Source organism: Cervus elaphus, chromosome 3 (genome assembly GCF_910594005.1).
Source record: "Cervus elaphus chromosome 3, mCerEla1.1, whole genome shotgun sequence".
NCBI lineage: Eukaryota > Metazoa > Chordata > Mammalia > Artiodactyla > Cervidae > Cervus > Cervus elaphus.
In genome coordinates, this window is record NC_057817.1 from 40,394,534 (window position 1) to 40,421,725 (window position 27,192).

The 27,192-nt window shown below is 38.3% G+C and overlaps 2 protein-coding genes across 2 annotated transcripts in view; one reads left to right on the plus strand and one right to left on the minus strand.

Moving 5' to 3' along the window:
• The first annotated feature begins 371 nt into the window (after positions 1-371).
• On the plus strand, positions 372-1,232 carry LOC122683296 (ferritin light chain-like). Its single transcript, XM_043887014.1, has one exon. It carries the CDS (start codon positions 555-557, stop codon positions 1,080-1,082), a length of 528 nt encoding a protein of 175 aa, XP_043742949.1. The 5' UTR covers positions 372-554; the 3' UTR covers positions 1,083-1,232.
• A 3,005-nt stretch (positions 1,233-4,237) lies between these two features.
• The window catches only part of C3H12orf40 (chromosome 3 C12orf40 homolog), an 82,021-nt gene continuing 59,066 nt past the window's right edge, over positions 4,238-27,192 (minus strand). Inside the window, exons 11-13 of the mRNA XM_043887000.1 lie at positions 20,311-20,377; positions 12,709-12,791; positions 4,238-5,276 (exon numbers count right to left, since the gene is read on the minus strand). Coding sequence (XP_043742935.1) covers positions 4,821-5,276; positions 12,709-12,791; positions 20,311-20,377 — 606 coding nt within the window. The 3' untranslated portion in view covers positions 4,238-4,820. The remainder of the gene's footprint in view (positions 5,277-12,708; positions 12,792-20,310; positions 20,378-27,192) is intronic.

Here is a 27,192-nt window from a genome sequence, read left to right on the forward strand (position 1 = left end):
GCCTGTAAGTTTGGGTCCTTCATGCTAGTATTGGCTGCTTTGTTGTTGTTTTGTCACTATGATGTGTCAAGCTCTTTTGTGACCCAATGGACTCTGTCCATGGGCTTTCCCAGGCAAGAATATTGGAGTGGGGTTGCCATTTCCTTCTCCAGGGGATCTTCCTGACAAGGGATTCAACCCATGTCTCTTGCATTTCAGGCAAATTTTTTACCACTGAGCCCTGGTATCAAATAGTGCCAGTTCTGTAGGGCTAGAAACACAATTCTAGAGTGACTGCTATTTTCCTATCAGGATTTGGATGGTATTTTTACACTGTCTTTTGGCATTCATTATTGCTTTTTAAAATAACAGTATTGAAGTGCGCCCGGCGGCCCCGCGGATCTGGCTCTTGCTTCAACAGTGCTTGGACGGAACAGACCCAGGGACGACCCTTGCCCCAGCCTCCGACTACCCTCCAACCTTTTTTCCAGTCGCAACCTCCGGAGTCAGCCACTCAGCTGTCCGCGATCACCGGGACCAGCCACCATTTTTTAACTCCTTATTACCGACCAATCATGAGCTCCCAGATTCGTCAGAATTATTCTACCGAGGTGGAGGCCGCCGTCAACCGCCTGGTTAACATGCAACTGCGGGCCTCCTACACCTACCTCTCTCTGGGCTTCTATTTCGACCGCGACGATGTGGCTCTGGAGGGTGTGGGTCACTTTTTTCGCGAATTGGCCAAGGAGAAGCGCGAGGGCGCTGAGCGTCTCTTGAAACTGCAAAACCAGCGTGGCGGCCGCGCCCTCTTCCTGGACGTGCAGAAGCCATCTCAAGATGAGTGGGGTAAAACCCAGGACGCTATGGAAGCCGCCCTTCTCGTAGAGAAGAACCTGAATCAAGCCCTGTTGGATCTGCATGGCCTGGCTTCTGCCCGCGGAGACCCCCACATCTGTGATTTCCTGGAGAACCACTTCCTAGATGAGGAAGTGAAACTCATCAATAAGATGGGTGACCACCTGATCAACCTCCGCAGGCTGGCTGGTCCCCAGGCCGGGTTGGGCGAGTATCTCTTCGAGAGGCTCACCCTCAAGCAGGACTAGGAGCTTCTGGAGACCAGTGGCCTTTGAAGAACCCACCTAACATCAGGGCTGCCTGAAGCCCCTCTCTGCAGCCACTAGGCAGCTTTTTAACATCCTGGAGCCCTCTCTCAAGCCTTGGACCAAATGGAAACAATAAAGCTTTTTGCAGCAGAAAATAAAATAACATAACAGTATTGTATTCCTTCTAGGACGCCAGTCTTTTTCTCCCCAATTGCTTTCAAGATCTTCTGTGTCTTTGAGACTTCACCATTTCACTATGCTGAGTCTAGACATGGTTTCATATTATTTATACTACTTGGAAATCGTTGGCCTTCTTAAATTTGTGGATTAGTATCATTGATGAATTCTGAAAAATTCTGTCATTATCTCTTCGAATTGTGCCTCTATCCCATTTCTCTCCTCTACTACTGATACTTCAATTAAACATATGTTGGAGTGTCTCATTATATCCTTGTTATTAACTTTCTTTCATGTTTTCTTTCTCTTCTGCATTTGGATAAATTATGAATATTTCGTTTCACTAATTCTCTCTTCACTTGTTTATATGCTCCTAGTCCCATTTATTGAGTTTTCAGCAGGTGGTAGAAATTAAAAACTAGTACAAGAGAACTGTAAAACCAGAAAGCTAGCAATGTTAACATTTGAGTGACACCAATAAAGACAATTCATTTAGTCATTTGTTGTGTCCCATTATATAACTTGTCAGTATGGATTACCTCCTCTTCCCTGGTGGCTCACGCAGTAAAGAATCCTCCAGCAAAGCAGGGGATCTGGGTTTGATCCCTGAGTTGGGAAGATCCCCTGGAGAAGGGAACAGCTACTCACTCCAGTATTCTGACATGGAGAATTCCATGAACAGAGGAGCCTGGCAGGCTACAGTCAGTCCATGGGGTTGCAAAAGTTGGACGTGACTGAGCAACTTTCACTTTTCTTTTACATGGATTACCTCAGAAACAAAGCACAAGCCAAGAATTTAAGTGCATGTAATATGTTTGGGGTGTGATCTCAAAAAACACTGTTATGGAATTGAAAAAGTGAGAAAGGAAAGGAAGCATGCTAATAAAGGGCTTACTATTAATATCAAGTAAGTTACAATTGAAAGCAACTAAAGCTTAATACTTCTGAGGAGCTCTGGAAGAACAGTGTTTCTACAACTTCAGAATGTATAAACATCATCTATTTTTTTCATTAAATTATTTCACCAAGAGAAAATCTAAACTAGTATTGTCTTTTGAGAAGTAGTTATATATGTCCTTTTTATTACATAAATCTGTACTTACTTTCCTATCCAAATATATTTATCTCCTTAAAGAGTTAGTAACTGTTGCAACGTTAGGGAACTGACCATAAAACTTCAGGGGTTCCAAGAGCACTCTCATATTTGATAGTTTGCTGGTAGGACTCAGAACTCACTGAAAGCTGTTATATTCACAGTTACAGTTTATTATAGGGAAAAGAGATATTAAAATCAGCCCAGGTAAAAAGCACATAGGACAGAGTCTAAGAAAGTAATACAGAGCTTCCAGTCTTCTACAAGTCAAGGGGAGTGTCAAGTTAATTTCCTGGTACCAATATGTGACAACACAAAGTACTGCCAACTGCGGGTGCTCACATGAGCCTTGGTGTCCAGTCTTTCTTTGGTTCCATCACAGTGGCATGATTGATTGCCCACATGGCTGACTTCAGTGTGGTCTTAAATCACACAATCTGGCTTGGCTCAAGGTCCCCAGGCAAACAAAGATACTTCTACCAGGCATAACATTCCATGAGCTTAGAGATTACCTTATACAGCCAAAGGCAAAAAATCCAGATCTCTTATGAGGCAAGTTTAAATCCTTTACTATACCTGCATCTTACTTCCCTTTTACTGTGTGTAGTCATTACCCTATATTCTTCTTTACTTCACTAAGCTTAACTGCCACATTATGATATTGATAAAAACGCAAGTAAGCACGGACTTTTGTAATGAATGTGCTTTTAATAACTGGTAGACTTTCATTTGTATTGGAAAAAAATCAATTTATTTGATATTTGAAACCAATCTGATTCAAAGTTCAATCTTACTCTAATATCACCAGTATAGTCTTCTTTTCCATATATAGGTCTTCCTTACTACAATATATCATATTTAAAATCTGGCCTTTTGAAAACTGTCCATGTAGATCAGATAATTATATTCCCCTTTCATGAGAGGATTACTATCCTTAAAATTACTTAGGAGTTCATTGTGTTCTCTGAGGCCACAAAGAGAACTTCCTAAAACTAGCTAAAACCCTGAAGACTGCTACTGGTTAAATATTAGTTTAGTGTTTCTAAATTGTTATGTTTCAGATCATCTCTGCAAAACTGTGGAGTGATATGTATATGTATACAGGTAAAAATGCATTATCTAATCACTTTAACAGAAATCCCTATTTTTGCTAGATATCAGAATGCCCCTTGTTGGTCACTTTGTAACATACAGATGTCCATTTTCTAAAGTGACTAGTGTCAACATTTAAAACCTTGACAACAAAAATAAGTGTTATGTTGGAAATAAAGCCGATACTTTACAAATGAGAGATTCTAATGTAGTATTTATGAAAATCTTAAGTAATATTAAAATTAGCAAACATAAATAATTTTCCAATGTTGAATAATTCTTTTACAAAAACGCTGAAACATTTTTTTTACTCTTGAAGAGAAAAAACATTCCTTTGAATTAATATAAGCACTAACAAAAAATTTTTCTCCAAATTAGAAAAATATTTTATCTAAAAATTAATGCCAGAATTTTTAACAACAGTATAATGTTTAAGATAAGTAGCTAAGGAAATCTTATAATTAGGCTATAAAACATATTTAATATTATTTAGTATTATTTTCTGTCTTAAATTCTTGGAAGAGAATATTTTTGCAAATGGTACAACTGCACTAAATTTTAAAATAAATGTAACAAAGCACTGCCAACTAAAAGGTACAGCCACAACCTGAAAGTAGACAGATATTTTATTTGGTGGGAATGTTTAGGACTCTGCGCCCGGGAGACAGCAAGCATCTCAGTAGCTCTGAGAAAACTGCTCCAAGAGGGCAAGAGAGGAAGTCAGGCTATATACAAGTGCAACAAAGGGAGCAGGCAGGCTGAACATCAAAGATCAGTATCAAGTTAAGGAATTTAGCATTCTATGTATGGGAAGATGCAGGTCTCTGGAATCACTGAATTCATTCCTTTCATATGCACCTCAGCTCCCCGGGGCCAATCCTGTTTCCTTGTTCATTTTGCTTCTTGCACTGTCGTAGCTCCTCAGTAGTCACCACTGGGAGTGGCAGCATACACTGGATCACAGTTTGGATCCCAGTTTGGGGAGCTTTCATTCACATTTGGAGGCCAGAAAATGCTGATGACTGTGACATTTCTTGTTTATTAACACGGCAAGAGATATTTTCATTTCACAGAAGTAATAGTTAAACATTTTAAATCCATAAATGGCAACATTTCATAATATAATAAATAATCAGCATAATAATAATCGTAAATTTACATATATATTATTTTCTAAAAACTTTTAAGACATACTAAAGCTATTAAAAACACCTATGGGAAATCAAAGCATAAATTAGTAATACTAAAAAATAAATACATTTTCTGAATACTTTCATCTAGTTGCTTAGCTACAAAAATATTCTCATTCTTTATTATGTTAGTGAAATTCTAAACATTAAAACAAATGCAAAATCTCAGGTTAAGGATTTAGAATATTAGTTGTTTTTAAGGATTTCCTGCCCTCCAGTGGCATCTGCTTTAACATTTTCATTGTACCTTTCAACATCACAAGAAGAAGACACATCATTTCTACATTTACATTTTGAAATTATATCACATTGTACGGCAGCATCTAATTTTTCCTCCATTGTAAGTTCACTCTCCGTTTGTACCCATGCATTGCACCTTGCAACCTGCAGAATGCAGTTATTACTGGTTTTGCTTTGCAATATGTGTGCTGAATTACACTGAGACTCTGGAAACTGATGTATATTATTATTCTCTGAGAACTGGTTAAAATTCTCATTTTGTTTATGAAATTTGGCATTGTTATTAATAACCTTATCACATGGAAATTTTTTCATGTTTTCTAAATAAAAATTATTAGTTGTTTCTTTGGTTTTGATGGATCTCCTATTTGAATCTTCAGTTTGATCTTCATCTTCAGATGGCTAAAAGAAATGAGCAATTTTGCTGTAAATGATGCTTACATTAAAAAAAAATTATTCAATCACTTCAAAGCATACATTCTTAAAATTTACATTATAGAAACTTTCAAAAAAAGAAAAGATTTTGATAGGTGGCAAATCAACCTAGATGTTTTTTTTAAATCAAGGTTATAGATTTTAAAATAGCATGACACAATATTAAGAATCCTTATATTAAAAGGCTTCCCTGGTAGCTCAGCTGGTAAAGAATCTGACTGCAATGCAGGAGACCTGAGTTCGATTCTTGGGTTGGGAAGATCCCTTGGAGAAGGGATAGGCTATCCACTCTAGTATTCTTGGGTTTCCCTGGAGTCTCAGCTGGTACAGAATCTACCTGCAATGTGGGAGATCTGGGTTCAATCAGGTGGGAAAATCAGGTGGCAGAATCAAGACCTGGGTTCAATCAATGTGGGAAAAGGGATAGGCTACCCGCTCTAGTATTCTTGGTCTTCCCTGGGAGCTCAGCTGGTAAAGAATCCACCTGCAATGTGGGAGACCTGGGTTCAATCCTTGGCTTGGGAAGATTCCCTGGAGAAGGGAACACTACCCACTCCAGTATCCTGGCCTGGAGTCTGTGGGGTTGCAAAGAGTTGGACACAACTGAACAACTTTCACTTTTTCACTTACATTAAAGATGGAAAAGCACTAAAAAGAGAAGACCTTTGTCCCTTACTAGTCCCCATAACCATAGATGACATTATCCTGCCTTTTCACAGAGATGAAATGATATAGGACATATACTCTTCAACTACTTCAAGAGTGGAGTAGAAATATAACTCTGAATTAAAAAGCTAACACATACAATTTAGTATTCACTCCTTGACTCTTTAAGTAAAAAAATATCTATATTGTATCTTTCATGGATTCAGTCTCAAAAAGACTCATTAAGAATAGCATCAGCTAACAGGAAATCAGATATACAAAAGAAAAGTTAAATAGTAATAAATATAACAATCACTATATAAAAAGTCAAATGTTAAGAATTTTTAATAGACCTAGATTTCAATTTAGTAATTTTAGTTTTTCAACTTCAAGAAAAATTTATCTTTTAATTACTAAACAAAATACTTTTTAATAAAAAAAATCCTATATAAAATATTATTTTAGCTAAAAATAAAAAGCAAAGTTAACATTAAAAAGCCTAAAATGAAATATAAGCCTCAGCTGATTGGCACTAAAATAGGAAACGTAAGCCCAATAAATAGTATTAAAACTCTCTGGGCACAAGTTAGAGAAAATAAAGATCAATACAATTATTGAAGAAATAAAAATTCAGTAGCCTCTGCGATGTGAGTGAAGCAGACACGATTGCTGCCCTCTACGTCACACACATCAACAGAAGAATGTTGGATCCTACCAAAAAAAGACACCCCACATCCAGGGGCAGAGGAGAAGCCACAGCAAGACGGTAGGAGGGGCAAAATCGCATTTAGAATCACACCCCATACCCACCAGAGACGTCAGAGGGCTCAAACAAACTGTGTGTGCCCCAGGACCCAGAGCCCCCACAGAGACTGAGCCAGGACTGTGTCTGAGTGTCTCCTGCGGAGGCGCGGGTCAGCAGTAGACCTGCATACGGCAGAAGCCCTCTTGGAGGAGGTCGCCATTAACCCCACCACAGACCCCCTAGAACTTACAGAGGACTGGGAAACACAGCCTTGGAGGGCACAAACAAAAGCTTGTGCACACCAGGGCCCACGAGAAAGGAGCAGCGACCCCACAAGAGACTGACCCAGGGGTGGCCGTGAGTTAGTGTCCAGGAGTCTCTGGTTGAGGCAGGGGTCGGTGGCGGCCTGCCGCAGGGCTGGGGGCCCTGAGTGCAGCAGTGCCTGCATGGGGCCTTCTGACGGAGGTCTCCGTTATCTTCATCACCTCCACCATAGTTTGGCCTCAGGTCAAACAACAGGGAACACAGCCTAGCTCATCAACAGAAAATTGGGTTAAAGATTTACTGAGCATAGCCCAACCCTTCAGAACAAGACCCAGTTTCCCTCTCAGTCAGTCTCTCCCATCAGGAAGCTTCCATAAGTCTCTTATCCTTCTCCATCAGAGGGCAGACAGACTGAACACCAAAATCACAGAAAACTAACCAATCTGAACACATGGACTGCAGCCTTGTCTAACAACGAAACTATGAGCCATGCCGTGTAGGGTCACCCAAGACAGATAGGTCATGGTAGAGAGTTCTGACACAACATGGTCCACTGGAGAAGGGAATGGCAAACCACTTCAGTATTTTTGCCTTGAGAACCCCATGAACAGTATGAAAAAGCAAAAAGACAGGAAACTGAAAGATGAACTCCCCAGGTCGATAGGTGCTGAATATGCTACTGGAGATTAGTGGACAAATAACTCTAGAAAGAATGAAAAGACGAAGCCAAAACAAAAACACCACCAGCTGTGGATGTGACTGGTCATAGAAGCAAGGTCTGATGCTGTAAAGAGCAATATTGCATAGGAACCTGGAATGTTAGGTCAAAGAATCAAGGCAAATTGGGAGTGGTCAAACAAGAAATTGAAGAGTGAACATCAAGGTTTTAGGAATCAGCAAACTAAAATGGACTGGAATGGGTGAATTTAACTCAGATGACCATTATATCTACTACTGTGGGCAAGAATCTTTTAGAAGAAATCGAGCAGCCATCATAGTCAACAAAAGAATCTGAAATGCAGTACTTGGATGCAATCTCAAAAACAACAGAATGATCTCTGTTCATTTTCAAGGCAAACCGTTCAATATCACATTAATCCAAGTTTATGCCCTAACAAGTAATGCTGAAGAAGTTGAATTTGAACAGTTCTATGAAGACCTACAAGACCTTCTAGAACTAACACCCACAAAAGATGTCCTTTTCATTATAGGGGACTGGAATGCAAAAGTATGAAGGCAAGAGATACCTGAAGTAAGAGGCAAATTTGGCCTGGGAGTACAAAACGAAGCAGGGCAAAGGCTAACAGAGTTTTGCCAAGAGAATGAACTGGTCATAGCCAACACCCTCTTCCAACAACACAAGAGAAGACTCTACACACGGACATCACCAGATGGTCATTACTGAAATCAGAGTTATTATATTCTTTGCAGCCGAAGATGGAGAAGCTCTATACCATCAGCAAAAACAAGACCGGGAGCTGACTGTGGCTCAGATCATGAACTCCTTATTGCCAAATTCAGACTTAAATTGAAGAAAGTAGGGAAAACCACTAGACCATTCAGGTATGACCTAAAAAAAATACCTTACAGTGGAAGTGACAAACAGATTCAAGGGATTAGATCTGATAGACAGAATCCCTGAAGAACTATGACCGAAGGTTTGTGACATTGTACAGGAGGCAGTGATCAAGACCATCCCCAAGAAAAAGAAATGCAAAAAAGTAAATGGTTGTTTGAGGAGGCCTTACAATAGCTGAGAAAAGAGGAGATGTGAAAGGCAAAGGAGAAAAGGAAAGATATACCCATTTGAAAGAAAAATTCCAAAGAATAGCAAGGAGAGATAAGAAAGGCTTCCTCAGCAATCAATGCAAAGACATAGAGGAAAACAATAGAATGGGAAAGATTAGAGATCTCTTCAGGAACATGAGAGATAACAAGGGAACATTTCATGCAAATGGGCACAATAAAGGACAGAAATTGTAGGACCTAAAAGAAGCAGAAGATATTAAGAAGAGGTGGCAAGAATACACAGAAGAACTATACAAAAAAGATCTTCATGACCCAGATAGCCATGATGGTGTTCTTTTGGCAAAACTCTGTTAGCCTTTGACATGCTTCATTTTGTACTCCAAGGCCAAACTTGCCTGTACCTCCAGGTAGCTCCTGACTTCCTACTTTTGTATTCTAGTCCCCTGTAATGAAGAGGACATCTTTTTTTTGGTGTTAGTTCTAGAAGAATAGCAAAGAGAGATAAGAAAGCTTTCCTAAGTGATCAGTGCAAAGAAATAGAGGAAAATAATAGAATGGGAAAAATTAGAGTCTCTTCAAGAAAATTAGAGATACCAAGGGAACATTTCATGCAAAGATGGGCACAATAAAGGACAGAAATGGTATGGACCTAACATAAACAGAAGCTATTAAGAAGAGATGGCAAGAATACACAGAAGAACTATACATAAATGATCTAAACGACCCAGATAACCATGATGGTGTGATCACTCACCTAGAGCTACACATCCTGGAATGTAAAGTCAAGTGGGCCTTAGGAAGCATCACTATGGACAAAGCTAGTGGAGGTGATGGAATTCCTATGGAGCTATTTCAAATCCTAAAAGATGATGCTGTGAAAGTGCTGCAGTCAATATGTCAGCAAAGTTGGAACACTCAGCAGTGGCCATAGGACTGGAAAAGGTCAATTTTCATTCCAATCCCAAAGAAAGGCAATGCCAAAGAATGCTCAAACTGACGCACAACTGCACTCATCTCACACACTAGCAAAGTAATGTTCAAAATTCTCCAAGCCAGGCTTCAGCAATACGTGAACCATGAACTTCCACAAGTTCAACCTGGATTTAGAAAAGGCAGAGGAACCAGAGATCAAATTGCCAACATCTGCTGGATCATCGAAAAAGCAAGAGAAAAACATCTACTTCTGCTTTATTTCTATGCCAAAGCCTTTGACTGTGTGGATCACAACAAACTGTGGAAAATTCTTCAAGAAATGGGAATACCAGACCACCTGACCTGCCTCCTGAGAAATCTGCATGCAGGTCAAGAAGCAACAGTTAGAACTGGACATGGAACAACAGTCTGGTTCCAAATCAGGAAAGGAGTACATCGGGCTGTGTATTGTCACCCTGCTTATTTAACTTATATGCAGAGTACATCATGAGAAATGCTGGGCTGGATGAAGCACAATCTGGAATCAAGATTTCTGGGAGAAATATCAATAACCTCAGACATGCAGATGACATCACCCTTACAGCAGAAAGCTAAACAGCCTCTTGATGAAAGTGAAAGAAGAGAGTGGAAAAAGTTGGCTTAAAACTCAACATTCAGAGAACTAAGATCATACATCCAGTCCCATCACTTCATGGCAAATAAATGGGGAAACAATGGAAACACTGAGAGACTTCTCTTGGCTCCAAAATCACTGCAGATGGTGACTGCAGCCATGAAATTAAAAGATGCTTGCTCCTTGGAAGAAAAGCTCTGACCAACCTAGATAGCATATTAAAAAGCAGGGACGTTATTTTGCCGGCAAAAGTCTCTCCAGTCAAAGCTAAGGTTTTTCCAGTAGTCATGTATGGATGTGAGAGTTGGACTAAAAAGAACGCTGAGCACTGAAGAACTGATGCTTTTGAACTGTGGTGGTATTGAAGACTCTTGAGAGTCCCTTGGACTGCAAGGAGATCCAACCAATCCACCCTAAAGGAAATCAGTCTTTAATATCCAGTGGAAGGACTGATGCTGAAGCTGAAACTCCAATCCTTTGTCCACCTGATGCAAAGAACTGACTCATTGGAAAAGACCCTGATGCTGAGAAAGATTGAAGGCAGGAGGAAAATGGGATGACTGAGGATGAAATGTTTGGTTGGCATCACTGACTTGATGGACATGAGTTTGAGTAAGCTCTGGAAGTTGGTGATGGACAGGGAAGCCTGGCGTGCTGCAGTCCACAGGCTCACAAATAGTGGACACGACTGAGCAAATGAACTGACTGACAGCACACACTCTTATATGTGGAAAGGATGTTAATCACGTAATTACAATTATAAGTTGAAAAAAGCATTATGAAAAGCATATGAAATATTACAGGAGCATATCTAAGGGGCCTGATTTAGATTGAGATGTCAAGGAGAGGCTTCAAAAGCACTGACATGTTTAAGCTGACGACTAACAGAATATATTAATATAAATGTCCTGAAACAGAAAAGAGACCAGTCAGCTAAGGAAGTGGCATGTCAATGTGTGGTGAGAGAGGAACACTAGAAGTTGGAAATGTAGTCAGAGGCTAGATCACACAGGGCCTGAGGCCACTGTAAGTAGTTTAGATTCTAAAGCAAAAGAGGAGTCCACTGAATAATCAAACACAGGAATAACATCATTCAATTTAAGCTTTCAAAAGATCATAATGATTGCTACCTGGAAAAAAAGTGGGGCAAGAGTAGGAGCAGATCTCTTGGGCAACAACCATAATCATTTAAGAACAAGATGATGACACCTTAGACTAGTGTACTGACACTTAGCAGGTGAGAGAAGTAGATAAATATGCAATTTATTTTGGAGGTAGAATTGACTGGATGAAGTGATGAAATGAATATGGTTATGAAGGCATGTAAGACTGAAATGCCAAACTAAAGTTTCTGGCAACAACTGTGTGGGAGAAAACTACCCACTACTAATCTACTAATATGAGAACTATTAGGAAAACTGATATAAGGAGATCAGGGGGTGTTCACCTTTTTGTGAAATATCTAAGATATCCAATAAGAAACTGGACACTTATTAAGGATCTCAGCTGAATTCATAAAGTTGAGAATTATCATCAACCAGGCAATAGTATAAAAAGTCACTGGAACATATAACATCATCTGGAGTTTGGAGTGTAGGTTAAGAGAAGAGAAGGGTCCTGAAGCAAACCCTAAACATTACAACACTTATATGCAGGGAAAGGTGGAAGAGAAGTGGGCAAAGGCATAAAGTAGCGTAGAGAGAGGTATGAAGGAAACTAAGATAGTGTGCATCACAAAAGCAAAGAGAAGAAAATGTTTCAAGAAAAGAAAATAATTATTTCTATTAATATTGCTAGAAATTCTTGTAAAATAAAAACTGAAAACTGCCTAATGAATTTGGCACCATTAGAGGTCACTGGTGTCCTTCCTTAGCAAAAGCAGTTTGGATAGCAAGCTAGAGACAAAAGATAGATGAAAGGAAGAAGGAAAAATTAATGGAGAACTCCATTTAAACATGTGATTTGTGAGAAATGCACTCAGAATATGATGCAACTCCAATTATTCAGATTATAGTTTCCACTCAGCATTAAACATGTCACTCTCATTATTCAGATTATATTTTATAGTTTTCTTTATATAAGCCTTGAGACATTGTATGTATTATTGGTTGTTTAACGTTTTCAATTATTGTGAATTGGTTCTTCTAAAAACTCTTTTAAAAGAAATATGCATTTACCATATATATACACACACATCTTAATATGAGTGTGTTGTGTAAATAACAATGAACACATTATAAACATGAATGAATGAATGATGCTTCATAAACATGAATGAATGATGCCCACATTTTAATTTACATTCTTAATATTTTCACATTTTTATTTACATTTATTTTCAGTATTATCTCAACTTTTTTTTTTTCAGAATGAAAAGGTAAACTATGAGAAATACAAATTATTCTAATTAGCACAGCATATGTTAACAAGCAAAAAAGAACATAACTTACCATCTCTGAACTAGAACTGAAACAACTATCTGTTGGCCTTGGAGAGTAACTGGAAGACTGACTACTCTGTGCAGAATCAAGATCTGAAAATAAAGATTTAATTTGCCAAGTTTATTAAGGTACCAAATATTTGCTAATTTGTGAAGACTAGTATGTATTAATATATACACAGGCAGAAAATAGCTGGTGGTAAATAAGTTCAGTTAACATACTATAGAACATTTTAAAAGTTAACATTTTGGATATGTGGCAGCTTGCATTTTTGACAGGGTATTTTGGATTTATTCTCCATGTATCTGCCTGCCAATGCAAGACATGAGGGTTCTATCATTGAATCAGGAAGATCCTCTAGAGAAGGAAATGACAACCTACTCCAGTATTCTTGTTTGGGACATCCTATGGACAAAGGAACCTGGCAGGCTATAGTCCATGGGGTTGCAAGAGAGTTGGACACGACTTAGTGACTAAAACAACAACAACAATAAAATGTGTATTTACAAGTAAACCAAGGGGAGGAAACACAAGGGAAGAAACGAGAACAGAGAAATTGAACTGATTTTTTCCAAAACAACGCATCTTTATGAACAAACAAAATGTCAATCCAAAGGAAGAAGGACAAGCCAAGGTACCAGACATTTGCTAATTTAGTCAATGAAGCTTCATCATACAATTGAAATGATATTTAACCTATAATATGATTTCATAACTGTAGAATTTTAAAGCTATTCATGAATTCAAAATTAATATAAAAATATATCTTTTGACATTTGATGACTGCAACACTGTTAAATTTATTTTTTTTAAAAACTGTATTTCAAAAATTAACTCAAAGCACCTGGTATGTTATTCATTATCTGCTTAATATGTTCTCTTATGATTCCAAGAAAAGTTTAAAAATGGGCCTCATAAGTAGGTCATGACTCCCTAGAACGCATAAATACAATACTATATATAGATGAACAGTAGGTTCAACCATTCCTCTTCTTGCTTGTAAAAGTGATTTTGCTATTAAAAAAAAGCGAAAGGTAATGGAATGTGGTGCAACAACATAAATAAATCACATGCCTTCCAACATACAGCAGACCATGACTACTATTCATACCTCAGATTGGATTTGGCACCTTCTGTAACAGAACCTGTCAGTCAGCTGAGAGGTAGAGAGAACTTAGGTAAATTCAGTTACCCTCAGTTCATCATTCTAGAAGGAATGTATATCCTCACAAAGGTTCTTCTTAACAGTGGAAAGCAGAGAGCAGAATGAACAGTAGGATTTTACTAACAACATGAACTAAGGGCATTCCCCCACAGTTAAGGTCCACGCAATTCAAAAGTACAGTAAACCCACAGTTATTAGTAGAGAAGATAAATGTCTGTTAAATGAATGTAGATTAAAATGTAAATTTAAGACTTGAGTTATTACCTTATCTAAGGCACTGTAATAGTTTTTAGGAATACATGGCCATAATGCTCAAAGGATTCAGCATTTTGAGATGAGGAGAAACACATACAGTTTTTAAAAATAGTCACAAAGTTAGGTGCAACAGTAAAAGTGATAGAAGATGCAAAAGCAGTAGAGACCTAAGTGTGATGAGTTCTAGGGAAAGAGATTTGGTGAATAGTAATAAAGAAAGCACAAGAGTAGGTTTTATAAGATGAATAAGCAAGTTCCCAAAAGACAAGATGAAAAATAGTGTATGTGATGGGGGAAAAGAGATTGTAGAGGTGCACTTGAATACTCAGGAAATTTTAGACTGTCTACCAAGGCATCTAACTGGGGATTAATTAAAGAAGGGTAAAATGTACGAAAACATAGATCATTGGGAGATTAACTCAACAATCAAGTTATGAGGTGATGAAGATCTGCAATAAAACAGTGAGATTTGGTTGAAGAGGCAACTGATTCAAATTTCAAGACATTTTTTAAATACCCTCAATTTTTATTATAAACTCAAAAAAATTCTGGCAATCTGATAGAACATTAATTCCAAAATGTGAGAAAGATTACACATGCACACACACACACATATTTTATACAGGCCAATCTCACCAACAGCATCAATGCAAAAATTGTATATGAGTTAAAATTTTAAAATATAAAATTAAAAAATAAGAAGAGCAAACTTAAACATAAATCATCACGATTTGGTGGGATTTATTTTAGGAATGCTAGAATGGTTCATATCACAAAATCCTTTGGCAAAATTCACTATTTTAAAAGACCTACGCCACAATTATATATCACCTCACACCCACTAAAATGGCCACTTATTGAAAAAAATGAAAATAATAAGCGTTGGTACAGATTTCAAGAAATTGGAGCCCTGGTGCATTATTGCTGGGAGTGCACAATGGTATAGCTAATATGGAAAACAGTATGAACATTCTTCAAAAAGTTTAAAATAGGGACTTTCCTGGAGGTCTAGTGGTGCAGAATCCATCTGCCAATCTAGGATTGAACTCCTGTCTGAGAAGATTCCACAAGCTGTGGAGCAACTAAGCCTGTGTACCACGAGAACTGAAGCTCCCATGCGAAGAGACTGTACTCTACAACAAGAGAAGCCGTCACAATGAGAAGCCCACACACTGCAACTAGAGAAGCTCCCACTTGCCACAACTAGAGAAAGCCCACACACAGCAGTGAAGGCCAAGTGCAGCCAAACAAATAAACAAAATTTTAAAGTAGAACTTCCATGTGATCCAGCAATTCCATCTCTTGGGATACATTCAAAAGAACTGAAAATGGAATCTTGAAGAAATATTTTAACACCTATGTTCACTGCAATATTACAGTAACCAAGAGGTCAAAGCAACCTAAATGTCTATTAACAAATGAATGGATGCACAAAATGTGGTTTATACATACAATGGAATATTTTTCAGCATTATAAAAGAAGGAAATCCTGGATGAACCTTAAGACTTTATACTAAGCGAAATCAATCACAAAAAGATAAATGTATGATCACACTTATATAAGATATATAAAATATTCAAACTCACAGAAACAGAATTGTGGCTACCAAAGGCTGAAGGGAAGAGAGGTATACTTTACTCTTTGAAACTGTTGAAAGGGCGAATTTTATGGTATGTGTTTTGGGGTATAAAAAAAGATATATGAGGGAAAAATAATAATCATTTCCATAGATGCCAACACCCTTTCCCAAGTTACTAACTGACTCAAAATCACCTCCTAAAAAGTTCTTTCAGTAAAATAACACATATGTGCTTGTGTCCAAAATCCAGATTCAATGCAGAAACATGGGGTGTACATTCAGACTAAAGTAGCAACAGAAACAATAAAAGTACCTACAGCTGAATCTAAGAGACATTCAGAATCTACTTGAGAAAAACCTTAAAGTGCATAAAGGAATTTTTAACAGCTATTATAGATACAAAATTAGACTGAATTAATAAAAAAATCCTTCTTCTTAGATAGTACTAGTCAACATCATTAGGATGACAATTCACACTTAATTAATGTATACTCTTAGCTGTCAGCAAATTTGGAAAACCCAGCAGTACCCATAGGACTGGAAAAGGTCAATCCTCATCTCAGTCCCAAAGAATAGCAGTACTAAAGAATGTTCAAACTATTGGACAGTTGTACTCATCTCCCATGCTGGTAAGGTTATGCTCAAAATCCTCCAAGCTAGGCTGTGTGGATCATAACAAACCAAAGAAAACTCTTAAAGAGATGGTGAGACCAGACCACCTTACCTGTCTCCTGAGAAAACTGAATGTGGGTCAAGAAGCAATAGTCAGAAGCCTGTATGGAAAAACTGACTAGTTCAGGACTGAGAAAGGAACATGACAGGACTGTTTATTGTCACCCTGTTTAACTTATATGCAAAGCATATCATGCAAAATGCTGGGCTGGATGAGTTACAAGCTGGAATCAAGACTGCTGGGAGAAATACCAACAACCTCAGATATGCAGATGATACCACTCCAATGGCAGAAAATGAGAGGAACTAAAGAGCCTCTTGATGAGGGTGAAGGGGAAGAGTGAAAAAGCTGGCTTAAAACTCAGTATTAAAAAAAAAAAAAGCTAAGATCATGGCATATGGAAAAGGTAGAAGCAATGACAGAGTTCATCTTCTTGGGCTCTAAAATCACTGCAGACGGTGACAGCAGCCATGAAATTAGAAGACAATTTCTTGTTGGCAGGAAAGCTATGACAAACCTAGACAAGTATGTTAAGCAAAGACATAAATTTGCTGACAAAGGTCCGTATATTCAAAGCTATGGTTTTTCCAGTAGTCATGTATGAATGTGAGAGTTGAACCATAAGAAAGCTGAGCACTAAAGAACTGATGCTTTTGAACTGTAGTGCTGGAGAAGGCTCTTGAAAGTCCTTTGGAAAACAAAGATATCAAACCAGTCAATCTTAAAGGAGATCAACCCTGAATACTTTTTGGAAGGACCGATGTCGAAGCTGAATCTCCAACACTTGGGCCAGCTGACTCACTGGAAAAGACTCTGATGCTGGGAAAGATTGAAGGCAGAAGAAGAGGGTGACAGAGATGAGATGGTTGGATGGCATCACCAATTTAACAGACATGAACTTGGGCAAACTCCAGGAGTTGGTGAGGGACAGGGAAGTCTGGTGTGCTGCAGTCCATGGGGTCACAAAGAGTCAGACACAGTGACTGAACAAATAAAAATGAATACATTTTTTGGGCAGGATTTCTTTGGTGGTCCAGCAGTTAAGACTCCATGCTTCCACTTCCACTGTAGAGGGCACAGGTTCAGTCCCTGGTTGGGGAATTAAGATCCTACTTACCATGTGGTCTCTTTTCTCCCCAAAACACTCTTTTCCTTCGAGTTACACAGTTGATTTTAAAGTTATATATAAAAATAATTAAAACTAATCAGAAAACTCTTTAAAAAGCACAAAGGGAGGTGGAACTCTTAGAAATTAAACATTGTTGTGGCTGTTTAATTGCTAAGTTGTATCTGATTCTTTTGGAATCCCATGGACTGTAGCCTGCTAGGCTCCTCTGTCCATGGGATTTCCCAGCAAGAATACTGGAGTGGGTTGCCATTTCCTTCACAGTATAAAGTAATTATAATAAAAATAATGTGATAGCACATGTGAAATAGGAAAGCTCAATGGAATGGTAAAGAAAGCCCCAGGACAGACTAAAGTATATAAGGAAAATTGACACAAGAAGGTAGTATTACAAATACCCAGGGGAAAGATGCATTTTTAAAAACTTGAATCAGGATAAACTCCTAAATCAGGATAAATTCTCAGTGCAAAAAAAATACAAAATCCTATCAATACTAGAAATATAAGTGAATTCATTTGTAACCAGGGAGTGTAATGAGTCTTTCTAATTAAATCCAAATGTATAAAAGATAAGATTGATAATATTAACTACATAAAAAATGTTCAGCCTTTTGCAAAGCAGGAAATACCATAAGCAAAGTAAAAACAAACAAATCAAAAATTAATAATAAACTAGGTGAAAATATTTGTGACACATCACAAAGACCTATATTTCTTTAATATATAAAGAACTCTTAAATATCAAGAAAAACGTGTAAAAACTCAATGCTCCTAAGGATGCAAATGAAGTTCACAGAAAAGAAATATCACAAATAACTATTACACATTTTTAAAAGATGCTCAACTTCACTCAAGAAAAGGAAATACAAACTGAAACTTCCATCTCTCTATTTTTATAAGATTCACAAAAATTCCTAAGTTGGACTACAATCACTATTAGTGAGGCTGTGGAATAAAAATCACATTTATGATAGGATTGCAAAATGGTGCAATGGGGAATTCAGCAATCTCTATCAAAAACAGATTTTGGCAATAACTATCAAAAAAACAAAAACAAAACAAAACCCACAAAAACTCCACAGTGTATCTCCTTTTTCATTCAGCAATCCCATTTCTAGAAATTATTCTGAAAATGCACCTCTACAATTAAGAAATATGTGCTCAAAGTCATTCACTGAACATTGTAAAAATGAGATACCAGAATCAATTCAAATGCCCAACAACAGGGCACTGTCTGAGTAAACTATAGATCATCCACATAATGGATTACTAAATGGGCATAAATAAAGGATTAATAAATGCCTAATACTAACATAAGGATAGGGAGGCCTGGCGTGCTGTAATTCATGGGGTCGCAAAGAGTCGGACACGACTGAGTGACTGAACTGAACTGAACATAAGGAAACCTACAGAAAATTTATTAAATAAATCCATTTAGTTTATGTATAAAATACACTGTATTAAGATATTCTACATTATATTAGAGTGAGAAGAGCAGGGAAACAAGACACACATATATGTGCATTTATACACTTTCAGGCTTTATTTTGGGCTTCGCTGGTAGCTCAGCTGGTAAAGAATCCACCTGCAAAGCAGGAGACCCTGGTTCAATTCCTGGGTCGGAAGATCCCATTGAGAAGGGATATGTTACCCACTCCAGTATTCCTGGGCTTCCCCACTGGCTCAGACAGTAAAGAATCCCCCTGCAATGTGGGAGACCTGGGTTCAATTCGGGTTGGGAAGATCCCCTGGAGGAGGCATGGCAACCCACTCCAGTATTCTTGCCTGGAGAATCCCCATGGACATAAGAGCCTGGCGGGCTACAGTCCATGGGACTGCAGACAGCTGGACATGACTGAGTGACTAAACACAGCACAGAAGAGTACATTTCATATTAACTAGCCAATTCTACTTCTAGAAATAAATCCTAGAAGAATGTTTTATACATGTGTGCCAGGAGAAGTGTCAAGATTTGCTAAAGTAGCATTGTTTATCATAGCAAAATATAAATATTCAAAACAACTTAAATAATCATTGCCAAAAGAAGTACAAATTGTGTTACGTTCATACAATAGAAGGCTGTATAGCAGAAAATAAATGATGAAATGTATTAGAGTCACAAGTGTCAGCGTGATTGAATCTCAAAACATATTTCTAGGTGAACACACACATACACACACAAGTAAGTTACAGAAAAATCTAGAGATCTTGCCTCAATTTGTCGTAGAAAGCTCAAAACCAAGCAATTGGAAAAGTCTCCATGTGCTATCACAAAAACCAAATTCAGGATAATAGTTACCTCTAGAGGGCAGGAGAGGAAATACAAGAGAGAAGGTATTCAAAAGTATTGATTATGTATTACTTCTTAAACTACAAACAAGGGGATAAAAGGTATCTTTTTTTTTTTTAATCATTCACTAAGCAGTACATATATATTATATATACTCATCTTGTATAACATTTTATAAAAGATGAAGTTAATTTTAAGGGGCCAATTATGCAATATATTCTAAGATACTTATAAAATACATTTGCTGGCAAAACTCTAAGACAAAAACAAAACTTAAAATTTAACTGATTTCTGGGGATTTCTCCCTGGTGGTCCAGTGACTGAGTCCAGACTCACAGTGCAAGGGGTCTGGGTTTGGCCAGGGAACTAGATCCCACATGCCACACTAAAAGATCCTGTGTGCTGGAATTAATTCTGGAACATCCAAATTAAAAAAAAAGAAAGAAAGAAAGAAAGATTCAAAATTTAACTGATTTCTGTTAAAATGTTATTTTTAAAAGAATAAAATTCACTTATAGTTACACTGACAGGTTTTCTTAGTAGATGTTGTCCCGCCTTTGAAAGAACACAGTCCTCCTTCTATCGGAATCTAGAAGAAAAACAAAATTTTAACAGCTCCCACGTATATATCATAATATTTACTTATAGCTACCTTTTAACCACACCAATTCAACTTATAGCACTCGTCTTTCATATTACTTTAATTGAACAAAGATGATTATAAAACCACAAAGAAAAATTTACCTGTGATGAACAGTAATTGAAACAAAATTTAAACTGGTTTAGAAACAGAAAGCAACAGAACAGACATTTGCCAGGAAATAAATTACTGACAAAAAGGAGAGACTTTGGGTAATCTTAGTAAATGCAGTTGAAAAAAGACAAAGATATTAAAAAAAAAAAAAAAAAGACAAAGATATTAAAGCAATTTGGATATCTATTCCATTATTCTCTTTTTAATTTATTAAGTTGGATATCAGATTTTTTTTAAATAATAAAAGCTCTTAAAGGTATAAATTTTCTGTAGAACACACCACTGGTTTTGATTTTCATCAGTTTCTATGTAATTTGCATTTGCATTTTTTTTTTCTTTTTCTTTGTTAAACCCCCAGTATTTCCTAATTTCCAACAAGGTAAGGGAGGTTAGGGCTTCCCTGATGGCTCAGTGGTAAAAAATTCACCTTCAAGGCAGGAGACAAGGGTTCAATCCCTGGGTCAAGAAGATCCTCTGGAGAAGAAAATGGCAACCCACTCCAGTATTCTTGCCTGGGAAATCCCATGGACAGAGGAGCCTGGCGGGCTACAGTCCATGGGGTCTCTAAAGAGTTGGACATGACTTAGTAACTGAATAGCAACAACAAGAAGGGAAGTTAAGCATCTTTTGTTGCTGCTGTTCATCTCTACTTAAATGAATTTTTATTAGAGAATGTGGCTATGAATTTTTTCAAAGTAGAGGATCTTACAGCTTTTTATGGCTTACTATATGAATTATATTTGTAAATGTACCATGGACTTATAGAAAATAAATATTCTCTGTTGGTAGGATATAGTTTTTTAGATAGGTAGTATAGAAGAGTAACTGTCTAGCTGCTCATTGAACCTGCTTCTCTTAGGCATACAGCTAAACTTCATTTCTTAGCCTTCCTTGGAGTTGATCAGAATGAGCTATTTAAGTTCTTGCCATGGGCAAAAGTGGTGCACACCACTACCAGTCTCGGCTATAAAATTTTTCTCCATAATCCTCCATTTTCTTTCCCCTCTGATATCAACATACAGTGCAAACATGGAAGCCTACCAGTTAAAGACAGCAGAGCCCCTACCAGCTCAGGGTCCTGAATAACTTTATAGAGCACAGCCTCTTCTCTAACCCTATTATTCAACCATTTAAAAAGGTCTTGTATATTCAGTTCTTAACACATTCAAGCTCCAAATGTGCACCAGAAACCCACAAGCTGAAAAAGCTATACTCCGATACAAACTTCAGATCTGCTGATAGAGAATAACAGAAAAAGAAGACCAGGCCAAATAGAAAAAAAAAAAAAAAAAACCTTAATAATTCAAGGAATTTCCCCCATCCTCCAGTTCAGCAAGTGTTCACAATTGGTATGGATCAATAAGTTTCCGTCTCCTCTTCTCTTTTCTAAATGGGCATTTTAGTGCATTTATACTGTGCTTGCCCTACTACAATTTCCTTCATATATATATATATATATATATATATATCTTTTCCTGTCTTTATTTTCAACCTTTATTATTATTGTTCTACATGTTCCCTGAAAAATATGTAGATTTTTTTCTTCTCAATTTGATATTCCTTGAATCTTGGTAAGAAAAATCAGTCTTTTTATAAAACTTAATATATTAATTGCTAAGCAGGATTCATTCTTTACATTTTATGTTTACTGTTTATGTAGAGGTGTTATTTCACTTTTTTCCCACCTTGTTCTACTGTGACATCCCCACTCTTTTATATTCTGATGTTCTTCCATCTGTCTCCATTTCTCTAGTGATTATCTTCCCATTTTAAACAAACATATTTAAACTGTATTCCTCCACTATTTCAAAATTTCATAGGCTGCAGTTAAAGATGGCAATGTAGGAGGATTCTGAACTCACTTCCTTCCATGGACACACTGAATCTAAGCTACATACAGAACCATTTCTTCCAGCCCCACCCCCTCATTCCCCTACCCCCCAAAGAAACAATTCAGTTGCTTAGTTGTATTTGACTCTCTGCCACCCCATGGACTGCAGCATGCCAGTTTTCCTTGTCCATCACCAACTCCCAGAGCTTACTCAACTCAGGTCCATCAAATTGGTAATGCCATCCAACCATCTCATCTTCTGTTATCCCCTTCTCCTCCTGCCTTCAATCTTTCCCAGCATCAGGGTCTTTTCCAATGAGCCAGCTCTTTGCATCAGGTGGCCTCCAGGTATTGGAGTTTCTGCTTCAGCATCTGTCATTCCAATGAATATTCAGTACTGATTTCCTCTAGGATTGACTGGTTTGATCTCCATACAATCCAAGGGACTCTCAAGAGTCTTCTCCAACAGGACAGTTCAAAAGCATCAATTCTTTGGCACTCAGCTTTCTTTATAGTCCAACTCTCACATCCAAACATGACTACCGGAAAATCCATAGCTTTGAATATATGGACCTTTGTCAGCAAAGTGAGTGAATGAGTGAAAGTGGTTCAGTCGTGTCCGACTCTTTGCAGCCCCATGGACTATACAGTCCATAGAATTCTCCAGGCCAGAATACTGGAGTGGGTAGCCTTTCCCTTCTCCAGGGGACCTTTCTAATCCAGGGATTGAACCCAGGTATCCCACATTGCAGGCAGATTCTTTACCATCTGAGCCACAAGGGAAGCCCAAGAATACTGGAGTGGGTAGCCTATCCCTTCTCCAGAGGATCTTCCCAACCGAGGAATCGAACCAGGGTTTCCTGCATTGTAGGTGGATTCTTTACCAACTGAGCTATCAGGGATGTCCTGGCAAAGTGATGTCTCTGAATTTTATTTTCTTGGGCTCCAAAATCACTGCAGATGGTGACTGCAGCTGTGAAATTAAAAGATGCTTGCTCCTTGAGTGAATAGCTATGACCAACCTAAACAGCATATTTTTATCCAAGGAGCAAGCATCTTTTAATTTCACAGCTGCAGTCATCATCTGCAGTGATTTTGGAGCCCAAGAAAATAACATCTCACACTATTTCCATTGTTACCCCATCTTTTTGCTACGAAGTGATGGGACTGGATGCAACGATCTTTGTTTTTTGAATGTTGTATTTTAAGCCAACATTTTCATTTTCCTCTTTCACTTTCATTAAGAGGCTCTTTAGCTTTTCTTTGCTTTCTGCTGTAAGGGTGGTGTCATCTGCATACCTGAGGTTACTGATATTCCTCCTGGAAATCATCTTGTGCTTCATTCAGCCCAGCATTTCACATAATGTTATCTGCATATAAGTTAAATCATCAGAGTGACAATACACAACCTAGATGTACTCCTTTCCCAATTTGGAAATAGTCCATTGTTCCATGTCCAGTTCTAACTGTTGCCTCTTGACCTGCATACAGATTTCTCAGGAAGCAGGTCAGGGGGTCTGGTATTCCCATTTCTTGAAGAATTTTTCACAGTTTGTTGTGATCCACACAGTCAAAGGCTTTGGTATAGTCAATAAAGCAGAGGTATATGTTTTTCTGGAACTCTCTTGCTTTTTCAGTGATCCAGCGGATGTTAGTAATTTGATCTCTGGTTCCTCTGCCTTTTCTAAATCCAGTTTGAACATCTGGAAGTTCCCAGTTCACATACTGTTGAAACCCGGCTTGGAAAAATTTGAGCATTACTTTGCTAGTGTGTGAGAAGAGTGCAGTTGTGTGGTAGTTTGAGCATTCTTTGGCATTGCCTTTCTTTGGAATTGGAATGAAAACTGACCTTTCCCAGTCCTATGGCCACTGTTGAGTTTTCCACATTTGCTGGCATATTGAGTGCAGCACTTTCACAGCATCATCTTTTAGGACTTGAAATAGCTCCACTGGAATTCCATCACTAGCTTTGTTCATAGTGAGGCTTCCTGAGGCCCACTTGACTTCGCATTCCAGGATGTGTAGCTCTAGGTGAGTGATCACACCATCATGGTTATCTGGGTCATTCAGATCATTTTTGTATAGTTCTTCTGTATATTCTTGCCACCTCTTCTTAATAGCTTCTGTTTATGTTAGGTCCATACCATTTCTGTCCTTTATTGTGCCCATCTTTGCATGAAATATTCCCTTGGTATCTCTAATTTTCTTGGAGAGATCTCTAATTTTTCCCATTCTACTGTTTTCCTCTATTTCTTTGCATTGATCACTTAGGAAGGCTTTCTTATCTCTCCTTGCTATTCTTCTAGAACTAACACCAAAAAAAGATGTCCTTTTCATCATTGGGACTAGAATACAAAAGTAGGAAATCAAGAGCTACCTTGAGGTACAGGCAAGTTTGGCCTTGGAGTACAAAATGAAGCATGTCAAAGGCTAACAAGAGTTTTGCCAAAACAACATACGGGTCATAGCAAACACCCTGTTACAACAACACAAGAGATGACTCTACACAGGGACATCACCAGATGGTGAAAACCAAAATCCAATTGACTATATTCTTTGCTGCTAATGATGGAGAAGCTCTATACAGTCAGCAAACAAGACCAAGAGTTAATTGTGGCTCAGATCATGAACTCCTTTATTGCAAAATTCAGACTAAAATGAAGAAAGTAGGGAAAACCACTAGACCATTAATGTATGAACTTAATCAAATCCTTTATGATTATACATTGAAAGTGACAGATTCAAGGGATTAGATCTGGTAGATCAAGTGCCTGAGGAAATATGGATGGAGGTTCCTGACTTTGTACAGGAGGCAGTGATCAAGTCCATCCCCAAGAAAAAGAAGTGCAAAAATGCAAAATGGTTGTCTGAGTATGCCTTACAAATAGCTAAGAAAAGAAGAGAAGCAAAAGGAAAAGGAGAAAAGGAAAGATATAACCATCTGAAAGAAACAACTAGCTAAGAGCCAAATTGAGGAAATGTAAACGTATTTGCTAAATGAGGAAAAAAAAAAAAAACCACCACCACCTCACATTGAGGCAGGTAGGACAGGCTGAGATCAATCTTAGATTATTCTGAGACACCACAAACCTCATCCCAGGTGCAGCAACCCACAATCAGGAAGGAACCTACAACTGAAAGTGTCTTCAATTAAGAGCTAATGGTTTAAACCTTATACTTGATTCCTGAACTTCTAAGACCTATATCTGAGAGATGAGCCTCCCAAATACCAAGCTTTGAAAGCCAGTAGTCTGTGTCCATGAGATCCAGTTCTCAAAGGGTTTACACAAGCTCCGAGTGACTACTCTCTAGGGCTTAGAGTACAGGCAGCCCACTGACACACTCAGTCTTTCTGTGAAAGAAGCCTATTAGTTTATCTTCATAGATGTGGCCTTAACGGAAGGCTTCTGGTTAAATTCACATCTAAGGGCAGGCTGTAATTCTCTCCAGGGACCTCAGGATCTAGGCATTATCTTCATGCTCCTTCTGCTTTGATCTAGGTCACCAGTATCTCCCAGAGATGAGATTATACACACAGCTGGTACCCTAGCTTTTGTGGTTTCCATCCTTTGTCTGCCTGGATCTGACAGCCAATGCATACTCAGAGGTCCTGTAGCACTATAACAAGTGGAGAAATAGTTCTCAGACAGTCATTCCCCTCAGAGCAGAGCACAGAGGCAGCAGACTGAAACATATCCTCAATCTTTCTGTGAAAGAGGCCTACTTGTTTATCTGACATCTTCAGCCTCAGGGACAGGATTCTTATTTGACACACTTTTAGAGGCATACTGAAATCCTTTTCGAAGACCACAGAACTCAGCAGGTGCCATCTTTGCCCTTTCCTTCTGCCAGATTCTAAGCTGTCACAAAGAATGTTACCTGCCATATCAGTAAACAAAGGATGTTGCAGCCATCAAGACATCAGCTAGTGCAGCCTCCTCTGCCCCCTCCACCTATGGGTGCATCCTGAGGGGATTCAGGATGAGAGAAAACAGGATACTGGACTTAGATAGTTAAGGTATACATCAAAGAAATTATTTTAAGAAGCCCAGCACTTGCTTCTTCTCACACATAGACGAGTGCTATGTTCATTAACTTGAGATGTCTGGTTTTTAATTCACAGTAATCCTTTGATGCTCAGACTGTTTGCTGCTTTTGTAAAAACACCTGTATATCCTGGCTCCTCCCTTACCTTGAAGGAACAGTCCCTTGGAGCTATCTCAGAGACTGTCCCCTGGGCAAAAGACCCTAGTATGCTTGCTCAAAACCCCACCCCCTCAAAAAAACCACATAATTCTCAACTTTCAGGATGTGATTTTTTTTCTTTTAGTTGACACTGGTATCTCCCAGAAAAGAGCTTGTGCACACATCTGGTACCCTGATTTTTGAGGCTGCTGCCCAAAGGACATGTCCCTTGATATCCTGGCTCTGGTGGCCAGTATGGCTTGTGTTCACAGGCTTAACAGGTTGTTGTTGGTGGTGTAGTCACTAAATCATGTCTGACTCTTGAGACCCCATGGACCATAGCCTGCTAGCCTCCTCTGTCCATGAGATTCTCCAGGCAAGAATACTGCAGTGGGTTGCCATTTCCTTCCCCGGGGTTCAACAGGGTGTTTGAGAATTGTTTCTTTGCTCAACAGGGTGGCAGCAAATCAAGAAAAACTCTCAACTGGTTATCACACCAGGTCTCAGTATAGAGGGGGCAGACAGAAATCCACATCTCAAAGTCTTCTCATGAAAGAGGTATATTTACATACTTATAAGCTATTGGCTGAGGGTCCAGCTTCAAATCAGACTAAACCTATATTTTGACTGGCAG